Consider the following 15955-nt stretch of genomic DNA (forward strand, 5'->3'; position numbering starts at 1 on the left):
AAGTGGTTCAGCCTTCAGAGACCGGCCACGCTCGGCTTCTCAGGGCGTCAAGGGCCCGGCTGGGACATCGTCAAGAAGGGGGAACGCTAATTCCACTGGTTTTATTCCTTATCCAAATTAAGCCTAGTGGATAGTTCCAGTGTGGAAAGACCTCAAGTGGGGGAGGCTGAGCAGGGTTCCACAGCGTCTGCCTGGGAAGCTCTCAGCTCTCGTTTTTTCCATCACAGGATGTGTGTGCGCGCTCGGAACAATTATGCAGAGATGACTCCCCCCCCCCACCACCACCATTCAAATTTGGAAGTCTGCTCCAGTTTTTGCTGCGACAAACTGAGATTTGATTTCCAAAACGCTCGCTCATCTCCTCTACACAAAGAAGCCGGCGGGGAGAGGGTGCGATCACTGGAGAGGATTGGGCTGCGAGGCAAATCTAGGTGATGCGTATGTTCTTAGAGTGCCCCTGGGTCTTCCATGGGTAGGTAGGATCTGACAAAAGAGATCTGTACAGCAAAAAAATCCTCCACTCTGCTTGAGCATGGGAAATTAAGCCCAGATAAAGATTCTCTCTTAAACATACTCTCCTCTCACTTTTCATCTCTCTCTTTCCCCTCCTCCCCCTCCCTCCCTTCCTTCTACAGTGGCAGAAGAAATTACCCATTGTACCATCAGATAAACCCAAACAGCCCGCTCCGTAAGACCTCCAGTTCCTCGTGCAGTCCCAGCTTGGTGTCCCTCGGGTGTTTGTTCAAAAGGAAAACTCTGCGCTGCCTCCGGGGGATGTTTAACTCATTGCAGTGGCAAGTATTTAGAGAAAACTCAACAAGTTTGAGGCTGTCAGAGCGCGAATCCAACTGTCAGGCGGAATTATGTCTCCGAGGCGTCTGACGTGACGTAATGACCAATTGCATCATTTTTGACAAACCCTCCCGTCGATGAGAACTGGGGCAGATGCCGGTTGCTTTTCTGCACGAGTGTTTCATTTGAATTTGAAACAGCGCGGCTAAGTGCATTAAATGATGCTGATTAACTAAGATTACGGCTGCGGCAGGGATGTGATTTCTGTTTTGATACGGAGCATCAGTTGAGGCAGAGCAAACAGTTTTTTGAGTGGCTGATGAATAATTGAAAGTCAGCGGAGGGTACATCAATAAAGTGGTAATGAGGCATATTTGTGCAAAAAAAAAAAAAAATTAATTTTCAAACTCTGTCCCTCTTCTTGAAGTGTACATTAATGATACTTTTGCTTCCACTCCTATCTGCTTATATTGATGTTATTATCACCATCATGAACCACCAAACTCCTCATGTCATAAACATGTTTTGTTAAGTGAACCAAAACTCAAAGAACTTCACAGCATTGATTACCACCAGTTTAAATCATGTTTAGCAAATACTTCACTACAGAACAGAACGCTTCTGACCTCCCACGCTTATTAATTCTTTGTTGTTTTTTATTTTATTTAGGGTAGCAGATTAGAGAGTCTATCAGTTTGTGTTACTTTAAAAATATCCTTTTTGAACTTCATCTTTTAAAATTGACAAAATTATTTAGCCTCATTTAATCCCGTGGTCTTTAAGCACACCGAAAGAAATGAATCTAAAAGCCTCACCAAACTCCTCTACTACTACTGTGTAGGGGGCTTGTTGATTTATGAAAGTAGAGATATTATTGCACATGTATGTACATATATGCACTTTACGTATTAGAGTGTTATAGTACAAGACAAAGTAGACTACACTCTAAATGACACTATACAAATCTAAAATATCTCCCTCTCTTAAACTAAAGTCTGTTTTTCTTTATGCAATGGAAAATACAATGTGATATTTTAATACTTCATCTGTAATATGTTTTATTTGTTGTAAATGTAATCTGTCTATTTTTAATGTAAGCTGACCCAAGGCAGAATATGTGATGCATCATGCTGCTGATGCTAAAGGGAATCTCAATGAACCAAAACTGCAAAACCAACCTTAGCCTTGGCGCTAACCTTAGCGCTAACCCTATTTCATTCAAATCATCTCTAATTCTTGCTTCATCATGACTTTCATAGAAAAAAAAACTATACATATATCTATAATCGTGTTTCACTGCAGCAGACATTCACTGGCCCTACACCTAGCGGTTGATTGCCTGCTGTTTCCATCGTTACATCATGCTGTTCAGATGGGATGTTTCATACCTCAATCCCTGATCTAATTATTATTACTGTTCAGTTATCCTCGTATCACAGAGCCATTGCATCATGGATCCAGGAAGGTTTCATCCGAAGGTGTGTTTTTCCTAAATCTCAGTGTTTCTGCTATTAACTGCCGCTCGTTTCTTGACATACGACGGCAGTAACTTTATCTTGATGTGAATCATCAAACATACGTTTCCAGCGGTAAGGGTGGTTTGTTTGGATGAGGTTTTTTTGCGCTAAAAGAGACATATAGTGTCATAAAAATATTTGTTTATTCCCCTTTTTTTTGTCTCATACAGGTTTTCCATTCAATGGATTTCCTCCTAAATGTCAACTCAGACTCCGGTGGTCTTCACTTCCAATGGGAACTTTTTGTGCCGTTTCCATGTTCTCCATGATTCATGTGTTGTATTTTTAGTGAGTTGCCTCATTTCTTACTTTAGTTTCAGTGTATTCTAAAATTAACATGTCTTATGGTCATTTTTTTATGTCTTTTTGTGCATACCACTTATAATAAGACTACAACGTAGTAAAACCAGGTAATTTAGAAAAATCCTCCAGTCTGTTTTTGTGAAAACAAATTGTATTCCATAAAAGATATTAAATGAAAATTTCCAAACAATACAAGGATCTCAAATGCGTAGAATCTCAGCATTTATGTAAATTCTGGACTCAAGTTAGCCAGGGCTGAAGAAGCTTGAGTGACCAGATCAGATGATCAGATTTATGATACTCTAGAAGTGAACTAACAGGGAAAATCAAGGTATTTTTTCTTTAAATAGTAACCACATTACATATTGAATTTAATTCCTGCGTTTGTTGTTGTGTTTAGTTGGTTTTGCCACTTCAGGATTATTAATGGCCTCCAACTGACCATCTACTTTTGTGCATTTTGTGTGTGCGTGCGTGCGTGCGTGCGTGCGTGCGTGCGTGTGTGTGTGTGTGTGTTTTACATGTTCTCTGGTGCATTGCCGTTTTTCCCTCCATTCGTTTCCGTGTTGCACGCTGCGCTCACTGTGATGCACACACTGCTCTCCTGAGCAGGACTGGGCAGCTATGGACAGATTGACGCTATCTCATTATTAATACACAATGTCTTGCAAGCTAAAACATTTAAATGTTTAATAACCACATTTCTGTGTGTGTGTGGGGGTGTGTGCGTGCGTGTGTGAGGGTGTGTGTGTAATCCTACCCTGTAGCTAAAGTTAAAGGCTATCATAACATTTCAATATACAGCTACTGTTAAATACACACAGGGCTTCAGATCATCTGTCAAGCATGTCTCAACAGACCTTGGTTCAAAACTGAGCCTTTGGTGCCCTCTGTCTGTTGGTGAAAGTATTAAAATGAGAAGGAAAGAATATTCACCAAATGTAAAGTAATAATCTATATTTTTTGCCGGGTCTTTTTCTTTCTTCATCTTTTTATTTTTTTATCTTTTTGCAGAAACATTTTGTTGACTGTTTCCAACATTTCTACAAGGAGATGAACCTAAATGAGAGGCCGTCTGTCCCACTGAGATGCACACGGGCGTTCGTCCTGGTGGTGATACTGGAAGTGATGTCGAAATAATTCCCTCAGAAAAGCAGCACAGCGGTTAGATTTTTTTTTCTTTATTTACAACAGTGTCTGCAGGTCACTGTCTTTGGAGTAAAACTGTTCCTTTGTTCTGCCTTTTTCTAACACAGTTGTGGCATGTTGTGTCCACCTGGAGTACTGCTGACCTTCTGCGAGGCAGCCAGCTAGTTAAAGAAGTCCATTTTCAAGGCTGTTCCTGCTCATATCAAAACTCCATTATAGATTTTACCTCCAGGGGAACCCAGGGCTCACAAGGTCCTTGGCAATTTTACCTGAGGAAGAAGCTAAAAGGATTTGAATCTCCTAGGATGGGTGAGGAGGAGAGCAGGGGGGGGAGATGAGGACGAGATGCGCACCCTAGGACCCGAGCCACTGCACTATAAAAAGGGATTTTTGCATGGTTTCAAATATTAGCCATTTTAATCAAGCATATTAGTTTGGAAATGTAATTTAGCGGTTAAATCCAAATATGAGTCGTGTGTTTGTTATCAAATCCTAACTAAACATTTAAATTAGAATTGAAATCTTTGTTCAGTCAGTTGTTTTTATGAACAGGACGGCTGAGATGATTTTATGGGTTGTTTTATGACTCAATATATTAACTTAGTAAGAGTTAAGAAATGAGTTGTTTGTAATTTGGAGCAAGAATTAAAATGTTTTATCCAGCTTTATCTGGTTTCAAAACGAGTGATGTCAAACACACTTGCCAGCATGCAGGGTTTCCAACTTAGTGGGGTTTTGTTTTCTAAAACTCACTCACCTGTTTTGACTTTTTTATTTTTTCAAAATAGTGAATAGCAACATCTTTTAAGGCCACCTGTAGTTGCCTCCATTACTGCTTTACCTTATTGCAGCAAGCTAAACAACTGTTGCCTGGGAACAACACATCCCATCTGTGGTTGTCAGAGGAAAAGGCTTTACTCTCCACCTTACTGGAAAACATTTCAAATGGTTGGTGTGATTTCAATAACTTTTACGCCTTAAATCACCGATTAGTTCCCATTTTTTTCCTCCTAAAACTTAGGATGAACTAGAGAGAAGAGACAGTGAATGGACTTGTGCTAAATAAGTCGTTTAGAGGCACAAACGTCACACGGCTTTATGAAGAAAAACAACCAATAACTTTTGATAAGCATCTACTATAGGAAATTTATCGTTTTTATAGAGCCACAATTTTCTTTCTACTTTTAAGCTTTAAAATACTGAGAAACAAAACGTGTGCAAAAAAAATAAATAATAATAATAATAATAATAATAATAATAATTCTCAATGGGAAAATGAATTCACATCATTTGTGAAAAATGATGTAAAAGTAAAGCACATACTTTTCAACCTAAAAAGAAATACAGACCTAAAGAACATATTACTGGCACGTTCAGTGTCATTCTGCTCTTGACATTAAATGTAATTTAAGAAAAAAAACAGACAAACTGCCAAAACTAGCCTTTGTTGTTATAAATAAGTCATTAGATGGTTCATTATCATTTTTAGTCAGTTATTAAGAGCCATGGATGAAGGTCCAGAGGGCCGCCTGCTGCTCCTGCACCACAGGTTGCAGATCCCTGCTCTGAAATTAGTGTAGAACAGCTGTAGCCTGATTTAGTTGAGTAATTATATTAATTCATTTGAATAAAATTATCCAGAGAGGTTTTAAAAAGGAAATAAATGTTGAATTTGTTATTTACAAGGGCAGCATTATTTATTCTCCAGGCATATGCTTCCATTTTATAGCACAGTCAAGTAACTGTTATCTTCAGTTGTTTACAACTAATGCAAACAACAAAAATGTTACTTTGTAATTTAATGCCTTGTAATTGGGCCTCTGTCTCTTTAAAAACTTCTGTTTTTGAAACTCCACCTTAGGAAGTCATCATGACATGGCTTCTCTATTGACCCTTTAACAATGTTTTTACTAGCATTGCTCTGAGCAGTACCTCTTATAATGAGCTCAGCAGATACACAGGTCCACCAGGTGTTGCTAATTGCTGCTGGCTAGTCTGAAGGAGCTAAATTGGGGAGAGAAGCATGGAAACTGCAGCTCCTCCCAGGCATTTTGTAAAACTGAATGGTTGCCACGGGAGATTAAAGGATTTCTGAAACATGTTAAAAGAGTCAAAGCAACACTCCAGGTATGTTTCTGATGAGGGAATAACTTGAAGTAAAACCCAAAATGTCGATTCTACAGAATACTGACCCTATAATTACATGAAACTGAACAAATTTAAGGTGTCTTGTTTATTTTTATTTTTTTAGCTGTTAAAGCTCTGCCAAAATATTGACTAAATTCTCGCCAAATGAATTATTTCAGTGATTTTACTGTTTGAATTGCAACAGTTTGTTTTACCAGTGTAATCTGCTTCCTCTGCCAAGCAGGGAGCAAAAGACCGAGCAAAAAAAACAAAAACAGACTTCTGGAGACGGTTCAGTGGCAACAAACCCTGAACTAGAGGGCCATACAGTAGTGGAGGGAAGGGAAGCCTTGAAAATGAAAGAGGTGGAAGAAGAAGAAGAGCTGCGAGCCTGTTGTCAAAGAGTTTGCCAGGGGAGCCGGCTTGGGCTTCCAATGCATTTAGCATATATGAAAGAAGAACAGCTCTGTCTCCTCACACCATCCTTAACTATGTGTACTAACAAGACAGATGGAGGCCAAAGATGCAGACAGATCACATCAGGACATCTGTCACTTCATGGCAACAGCCTCCTTAATAAGTGACAAGGCTTCCTCACCCCGTGGGCACAGGATGGGGGAGGAGGTGGTGGTGTCTGGGAGCTGTGGCTGTTCGAAGCAGCCGTCAAAGTCATACAGCAGCAACCACCAACCCTCACACAACCAACGTATTTTTTTCCTCCTCTTCTCTCCCTCTCTCGTTCTCTGTCTCTTTTTTTAATCTAAACAACTTGTCCCAATTACAGCCAATCACACGCGATGCGCAGCCTTGATTACCAGCCTGGTTAAGGAGACATCAAAGCTCCCTTCTAAGGGCGCTGACACGAGGCTGCGCAGTAATTAGCGGACTTCACTGGAGAGTTTCATCACCGAATGTTTTCAAAATACCCGACGACTTAATTTGCACGGAGGATGGAGGACATGCGTGGGGGAGTCGGGTGGGGAGGATTTCACGTCGACAGAGCATATCGCCCCGCAGAAATAATTAAAAGCATAATTACAGCTCATCAGCCGCGCGAGAACTCTGCAAAGCGCTGTCGCTGTTCCGCCGCTTTCCTCGGGGTCATCGGCGGGGGTGGAAGGCCGCGTGCAGATCCAGAAATTCGCAGCGCGTGCCATGTGCAGGAGGATAAGAGAAAGCATCTTATTACCAGAGAATACCAGGAGGGGGGCGGCACTGGGAATGAGCTGCGTTTCTCTTGCAATTCCAATTAGAGCGCTTTGTTATCCTCACTTGGCACCTGGCTTTTGTTAAAAGTCTGTTTCCTGCCAACGACGAAACGGGCCTAAAATGAGACTGCTCATGCGCTCCATGGGTCGTTAAAGCGATAACTCGCTTCTCCGACTGATGTGTCAAAAGCTCAACGCGGGACTCGGATAAACAGATTGAGTCAGAGTTTAAAAAAGTGGCAGGATGTTATGGGGGAGTCACCCCCAAGGATGAGGCGAGGCCTGGTTGTGATGACCACTTCCTGTAGTTTCTACCGGAGGCGCGGCGCATGCTAAGTGTTTATGACGACCGCGAAGGCCACAGCTTGATCCCAAGGAAGTAACGAAGGCTGAGCCGAGGGCCGCCGGTTTGTCCGTCTACCTGACGGCAGACTCATAACGACCCCGGTGTCATAACAGCTTAAAGTCATCGTTCCTCTCGGTGCTCCTCTTCCCAGACTTATCAAGCAACACGTTCACCCCCCACCCCCAACTCCCTGCTGAGAGCTGGGGTGGAGAAGGTTGACGAAAATAGTCTGTATCAGTTTAGCGACACTGTTTTGAGTGGTGCTATAAAACATGAACCATGCACAGAAATCCATCTAATGGTGAAATGCTGCTACACGTGCTGCAAACTAGGCACCAACCTGAATTTGGTGCCTTAAAACCGGACTTCTGATGTCTGGTTTTGTAAAATTGTAAAATTGACAGTTTTGAGCTGTATATAGGACACAGTTTCTCCTCTGAGCTGCTGTTTCCTAGCTTCCCAGGTTCTGTCTCACAGAGCAGCCCTTCCTCTCAACTTCCTTACTGAGCTCCTTCAGACTAGCCAGCAGCAATTAGCAAACACCTTGTGAAAGTGCCATCTGCTGAGCTCATTATATGAGTTACTTCTCAGTGCAACGGTGGTAAGAAAAAAAAAAGGAAAAAAAAAAAGCATTGTTAAAGGGTTATTAGAGGGGCCCTGGGGGGATGACTTTCTGAAGGCAAAGTTTCCAAAAGAGCAGGAGGTTTTAAAGAGACAGAGGCTCAAATTTCAAAGCATTAACTTACAAAGTCAAATTTCTTTTGATGTATTTTTAAGATATTTTAGATATATAGCATGCTCATAACAACTGAAGTTGACATAGGTTCTTCATTGTTTTCTAAACTGGCACCATGCCCCTGGAAAATACATAATACTGCCCCCTTAGAAAGCTTCAGCCTGCTGATACTTTCTGAGATATAAAAGCAGTATTGAAAATTAGTGGTGTCCCGGTTTGATAGCAATATCAGCCCAAAGTTACTACAACCAGATGTTACTACTGGCGAAAAGAATGAAGAAGGCAGCCGGAAAATTCTGATTTTTTGTTGTTGTTTTTTTTTTTGGAATAATGTGCAGCTGGCTCCACCAGAGCTCTCACAGCATCACCCAGTTCATAGAAAGCTCTGTGTCATTTATACATGTTAAATCCAGAAAACTCTTCTGCAAAGTCACAGACTAAAATAATGGATTTATCTCATGTAACTGCTTAGATCCATTGCTGCCAGGATTTTTGAGTGACATATCAAATGAACAAGCTTATTCATGTGTGATTTTGATTTAAACATCGCAATTGCAAAGATGTGTTTTTTCAATATTAGCAAAATACTGACAAAGATTTGTGCACATTTGTAATGGAAACACGACAGAAACCTCAGTGACACAGCTCCCGTTCCTTTACCTTTAAAAAAAAAAAACTAAAAAAAACTAGACATCCAACTGTATCTCTAAGAATATTCAGGGCCTTGAAGCACACCTGCTTCAACTAACCTAGACCTTTATTGGTGGCATCAGGTGGTTTGATGGGGAGGAAAGTACATTTTAGTGATGAATTTAGACATAACCCCAGTAAAATTAGTTAATTTCATCTGCTCTTGAGAGACCAATTGAATTTGCTGCAGGAGTTTAACAATTTCACTTTACAACTGTTTGTGTCAATGTGAAGTCACACTTGCAGTAGCATCTACCGTCAACTAGAGGGCAACATAGCCTAAAACATTCGCTTAAAGTTTCCCTTCATTGTCCAATCTCCTTTCATAATATTGTGTGGTTGCATGCATTATAGAACTTATTTATTTAGTTTATTTTTAGTGTAGTCATGGCTGGAGATTTTAAGGGTTGGGAGGGAAAGTTTTGGTCAACGTTCACAGTGAGATAGAGCAATAAAAAGGAGCTGTTATGTGTCCAGTGTTCAGCAGATTTTCAGTGTTACAAACAAGTCACATCGTCTTCCTATTGCTGAGAGTATGAAGTACACAGGAAGGAACATTTTATCACTTCCATTCTGTATGCTTTGCTAACAGAGACTAAGTTTAAGTAAGAAATGAGTCATTAAAACTATGCTAATAATATCCAACAAAAAGACAAGTTTTGGAATGAAAATAACAGCATTTTAATAACGACAATTGTAGAGAATAGGAATCTGTTTATTTGTGTAGCAAGATCTAAAACCAGGCAAAGTGTAGCAGAAAAATTCTAACATTATATAATCCTCTCAAAATAGACAGTAAAAAAAAGTTTTACATTAAAAATTACTTGACAAAAAAAAGCAAAGGGGCAATTAATAAAACACATCATTGCAGCAGGAGACAAAATAAAAATAAAATCAAAATTATGACAGTCTGAAATGGTTAAACTGAAGTTATCAATTAATCCTATGGAACACAAAACACAAAGTGGAAAAGGTATTTAATGAGAAAGTACTCTTTGCTTGTGCTCCTTGGTGTTGTAGTGAAACATGTACATAAAGGTTAGAGTGAAAGATCAATCAGAAATATCTAACAAAGAAAGTAGGCTGGTTAATAGTGTTCTCTTGAACCATCAGTGAAGTCTTAGTTTTATGTCACATTACTTTTGGAACAGGCAGTTACAAGTAATGCAATGTAAAATGTTTGTTCATGAAAATTGCCAAGAGAAAAGAAAATGTTTTCCTTAAAAGTGTTTTTACACTCACTTACACTCAAAAGTCTGTTAAGAGGTCTGTTAAAAAATCATCAAAAATTGAACTAAAGAAAAATCAGAAAAAATATTTGAGTTAGAATTAAATCTTTATAACTTATTGGGAAGACGAGTCATTTTTGTAGGGATGTACATCAGAAGATTGAGGTATGTTAACCAGAAAACTACTGTTAGCAAGTTAGCAAAGCTTAGGTGGAATACAGTACATGGACAGAGGAAAATCCCAAGGTCAATTCTGTTTACTGACCAAAACATAGGGTACTCACTGAAATTTAGTGCACTGGTACATTTTGACAAATAGTGCCAAAAAACATGCCTTAGGGAAACTAGCTAATCTACCAAAAATGTAAATTCAAAACAAATTATATTAAGAGATTTGTGTTGTGGTTATAAACTTCCTTAAATTCACTAAGCATATGCATGCAAAAGACTAGGAAAGAAGTGCTTCAATTCTCAATATCTTTCCACATGATCCAGACACAAAAATAGAAGAAGAATATATCCAAACATGAGACAGGCTATAATACTGTTAGGGCTTTCATGAAATTATCTTCCTGACACCACACTTATAGGCTTTGGGCTATGCTAATCTGTAGTGTGCACTCAAGGTTAAACTACAATTTCTTTTGTGTGCTGGAAACAACAGGAAAAAAGGCATAAAATTTCACTAAATCACCGCCCTTCCATTAAACATTTACATCCATTTGGGAAGGAAACACTAGCTTCCTGATTTATGCTCTCTTTGACTTCAATAGGCAGGGAGTCAAAGAGATGGTCCTCTACGAGCAGACAGCTCCTGTTGAGGAGGCTGCAGTGACCTAGCTGAACCGGTAGACGATCCAGGCAGTTTCCTTTCAATTCCAGGTGTGTGAGCTGCGAGAGGTGGCCAATTTTCTCTGGGATGGAGGTGATGCAGTTGTGTCCGAGACATAATGTCCTTAACTTGACACACTTGAACAGCTGCTTGGGGACTACCTCGACTTTGTTGCCCGTAATGGCAAAATGTTGGAGGTTTTGCAGGAAGCCAACCTCTGGTGGGATTACCGCTACTGAATTATGACTAAGGTCGAGGTACCTTAACTTGAGGAGAGTGAACAACGGCGAGGGCAGAGACTCTAGTTTGTTGTGTGACAGATAGAGAGACTCCAGGTTTTTCACATGACTAATTGACAGTGGAATATTGATGATTTTGTTGTACCACAGTTTGAGACAAGTTAGTCTTTTCAGGTGCTGGAAGCTGATGACCTCTTCAATAGTGCGGATGTTGTTCGATTTTAGATCAAGTTCTTGAAGGTTGTTCAGACTGAAGATGGCATGGGGTATGCGCTCCAGCTCACAGTTATGCAACTCGAGCTCTGCAAGATTAATCATTTTCTTTAAAGTATTCAGCACTAAGAGCTTAGTGCCATCATTGTGAATGACTAATCTAACCAGGTGTGGAGAGAGGTCCGTGATGTTTGTTGGGATCTTTGTCAGATTGCTTTTAAGATGCAAAATCTTCAGGTGCCGGAGATCTCGCAAAGACTCGAGTCCGATCAGTTTGTTGTTTTCAGAGTTCAGGTTGCCAACTAAATACAGCTCCCGTAAATTCTTCAACAAGTACACCCAGCTAGGAATCTCAGCAACATCTGTGAACTTGACATGAAGGCACCGGAGGTGATCACAGAGGAAAATAAAAGCCGTCTGCTCAACTTTGGCCGGACAGTGGTAAAAATGCAACTCCTGAAGGTTGATCATTTGTGAGATCTTAGCCGTTATCTTGGCCTCTGGAATTAATTCTAATTTCAAGATTTCTAAGTCTGTAAGATCAAACACAGCATCAGGGACACCGGACAGCATGAAAAGATGAAGCTCCAATTTATCTTGAGGATTGCGGGTCAAATGCTGCCGTAACTTCTCAAAGGTCCACTCATGGTTAAGGCTAATCTCTCTAAGTTTGTTCTCACTCACCTCAGACAGAAAAACACCAAAGCGCTTTGAGTACAACAGGTCATACTGATCAACCATGTGGAGGAGGAATGCAAAGTCGTTCTTAACATCAGGGATGTCACTGAAACTACTCTCCTCTCTGACCTTCTCAAAGGAATACTCTTTTAGAGGTCGGCGAAAGAGCCAAAACAGTGTGTAAATGCAGATAATGCCATAAACACATATGAGTGCAATGTAGCAGACAAGGAGTTTCTTTAACATAAAAGCCATGTTATGGGTGCAGTGAAACTTGGAATATCCCGTCAAATGCTTTATTTTCGGTTCACACACATGGTCAAAGTCAATAGATGCCACAAATGTCATTGTGTAGCACAGGATCAGAATAAATTTCACAGTTTTGATGACCGTCTGAATGGCATAGAGTCTGTATATCAAATCACTGTCTTCAACGTGTGCACGAAATTTCCGGACCTTCTCAAACAGGGCCTTGGCCTGCTCACCGTCTTTCTTGTCCAAAATGGTCATGGAAGGAACCTCACTCACAAGCTTTTCGGCAGAAAAGGCAACTCCTGATTTGTTTCCTACTGGGGCTGACTGGTTTGGACTGCCCTCCTCGCTACTGGTGGACAAATGTTTCAGGAGGGTGGAAGCACCAGCCAGCCTCTGCTTATTCTCTTCCGAGTCCTCACACGCAGTCTCAGATAGGGCTTTGGTAGTCCAAGGTGACTCAAAGCATTTTCCAAGTATGGAAACAAAATGTTCAACTTTTGAACTTGTCTTTGGGTATTTGAACCAGAAGTTGCTACTGACCATCAATACAATAGTATGAATTAAAGCAAGGTAAGGGAAATATTTAGAATACCAAGGAAGGGCAACATGGTAGCACATCTGATTGACAAAAACATACTGCTGAAAATCCAGTTTAGTTCGGACCCCTTTAGGCGGTGGCTGCATGAACGCAGAAGACTGTGGAAAGGGATTTGAAGGTACAATGCCTTTTGGAGGTCGTTTTGACATTAAAGGTGCGGCTTGCTCCCCGATTGCATTCTCCTTGTTCCAGAAACCATCACTCGGCTCAGGTGTGTGGGTTTCCAAGAAGCCCCCTGATCCATCTTGCGCTTGCTCCAAGATGGGAAGACAAACGACCTGGTCCTTCGTCAGCTGCATGGTTCCAGAAAATATGGCCAACATCAACATGACGATACCAAGGTAATCCATAAAGACATCCCACCATGGTTTCAGAATCCGATAGGTTGGCTGGATGTCATTAAGAGAAGCTACTTCTGTGAGGGTGAACATTCCTGCAAAAAGAAGCAGTGCAAGTTAACTTGGCTCGAAGAAAATGGTAAGAAAACATGCATCAGGATTATTCAAACTGGATACATTCCACTTGCTAGCTGAATTGTACATAACACCAACCCAATTAGGAACCTAAAAAAAGGACTGGATATCACAGCTGCCTTGTTTTTTTATATAGGCTTTCACACAAGTACCATCTGAGCTGCTTGCAGCTTTTTTTTCCCCTAATCACAGGTTGTGGCAGCCTCTCCCATGTTTACCACCAAGACGTTGCTCTTGGAGCAGCGACTGAGTAAAAACAACTTTGTTTATGGAATAGGGGATTAAATCAAGATCAGCCTTAGATTTAATCACCAAGATAATTACAGCCTGTATGAATGAGAATATTAAAATAGGCACCTTTTATAGGACTAAACACACGCTGCACTGGCCGATATCTAATGATACTTTTGGAGTGAGGTTTGAATGTGTTTTGGTAAACTATTTTTATTACACATTTTTAGAGATCCTGAGAGAAAATTAGACTTTCCTTTAACTCTCAGAAGGCCTGAAGAAGACATAATTTAAAAAGGATGCCTCATTTGGATATGAGCAGCACATGGCAGATGGGTGTTTGTATGAGCCACAACTCAATATTTTACTGTTATATCTGAATCTCCATCTGTGCATTTCATTCAGTTCTGGTAAAATGTTTACATACTGTTACCAGTATGTAACAGTACTGGTAACCTCACTTTTGGTGTCCCTGTTTCAGAGTGCATTGATGATACAGCATACAACTCAAATATGTATATACACCTCTGCTGTATGTTGTTGGTATTCGCCGATTCCAGACAAACCGTACTGTTTTGTTGTCATGAGAACGTTCCCAGCATTATTCTGGCTGGACGCTGGATTTTTATTATTACAGTTCATAGAGTTGATTTCCTGGTATCAGTCAAATCATTCCAAAAGGCCAATGTTAATCTGCTTTATGAATTCCAAAACTACTTTTTATCTGTTAATGTGTATTTTGACTCATAGTACTGTTGGAACATCCAGACCCCTCAGACTTCTAAGCCAGCAATACCTCAAACATATTGAAAATGTGTTTAAATTGCTTAGAAGGCAGGAACTATGCAATTTAAATAAGATTATTCCTTGAGCATTTTAGCTATATTAAATTCTACATAAAAATATTCTAAGCAACTTAAAATTAAAGGTTTTGAGTTTTGCAATATTTATTCTGTGCAAGAATGTGAGCTATCTTAGTGGGTTCTGAAGGAGGAGCTTTGTTCTCTTATTGCTTGGGCTGGCTCTGCCATTACCGCATCTTTATTCCAAAAATTAGAATATGTATTCTGATGAGACTGGTATATCAGAATAAAAATACCTTTTAAAAATGAAAAAGGAGATATAACATATTTTTTCATTAAACCCACATTTCTGTATTAAAAATAGTTGTTTTTTTTATTGATCTGATGTAATATTGTAATTTTAAATGCTTATTAACTAAGTGAAAAATTGTGATTAACAGAAATGAAGGTTTTCTGTGTTTAATGAATCTATATAATGTGTTTCATTTTACGATAAAGTTCCTGAAATAAATTGACTTTTCGATAATATTCTAATTTATTGAATGGGTCGGTAAATCCTCAACCCAACAAACCCAACAGTGGAGGCCAAATGAGGATGCTGCTGGCAGATTGAAGTGTTTCACTGTGGTTAAAAAGCAGAAGAAGAGGAGGAAGAAGAAAACACTGATTAGAATTTAGGAAGCCATAAAATCTGGTTGGTTGTTTATCCTGCAGCACATCAAGGTCAGTATTTGTCACAGCGCCCGCAGAGCAGGTTGAGACCGGCTCCATCAGGAAGGCGCATCCATGGACGCAGAAAAGGAGGAGGAGCTCTCATTATAATAACACGCTGCTCACATAATCAATGCATCTGATTTCTAAATATAACGGTTTACCCTGTGTAATAAACAGCCCCATCTGTCTCTCTACCGCTGCAGAGCCATAAATAGACATTAATAAACAGAGATCAGGACCTCCAGTCCAGGCAGGTACTCACCTTCAGGCGGGCTGATTCCGCTATTTGGACTCCAGATGATCCGAACAACGCCCCATTTTACATCTCACTCCTCGCCGAGCCCATGAAGTCGTCCTTTCTTCGCATTTTTTTTTTCCCGCAGCAGGCCCCCGGTGTGCGGTGCTGCATAAGCGGCTTAGCAGACTACCCCCGCTCCGCCGCAGATGGTCGTGTCCTCTGCCGTAGACGCAGCACCGGCTGCTGGAGGTGGACCCGGCTGGACGCGTCCCTTCCGAATTCACCGATGACCCACAGCACGATCTGTCAGGACCGCAAATCTCACATGGTGGCGCAGAAAATGCAGTTAATCCGCAACCCTACAGCACGCAGTGCTGTGGAAACGCCGCTCCGATTGACAGTAAAGATAGAGATGGCCTCCTGACGCTAGGGACGGTCGGCAAATTGTCAATGCTGGATTTAAAGTAAAATCCCCAGATCAATAACTCATCACATAAAAGCTCCACTGCGTTCCTTTGGAGACATGCTGTGACAATAAGATTGTCATGTTGGGTTTTAATCGTCTGACCCACATGCAAGAACAC

The 15955-nt window shown here is 40.6% G+C and overlaps 1 protein-coding gene across 1 annotated transcript; it reads right to left on the reverse strand.

Annotated features, from left to right (window-relative positions):
* Positions 1-9562: 9562 nt before the first annotated feature.
* Positions 9563-15906, reverse strand: lrrc8db (leucine rich repeat containing 8 VRAC subunit Db). The gene is made up of 2 exons (XM_015034598.1): positions 15396-15906; positions 9563-13345 (listed from the first exon to the last, which is right to left on the reverse strand). The coding sequence occupies exon 2, from the start codon at positions 13341-13343 to the stop codon at positions 10788-10790; it is 2556 nt and encodes an 851-aa protein (XP_014890084.1). The 5' UTR covers positions 13344-13345; positions 15396-15906; the 3' UTR covers positions 9563-10787.
* Positions 15907-15955: the final 49 nt, after the last annotated feature.

This window comes from Poecilia latipinna, unplaced genomic scaffold, assembly GCF_001443285.1.
Source record: "Poecilia latipinna isolate Pla-1442-1.1 unplaced genomic scaffold, P_latipinna-1.0 Scaffold306, whole genome shotgun sequence".
NCBI classification, from domain to species: domain Eukaryota; kingdom Metazoa; phylum Chordata; class Actinopteri; order Cyprinodontiformes; family Poeciliidae; genus Poecilia; species Poecilia latipinna.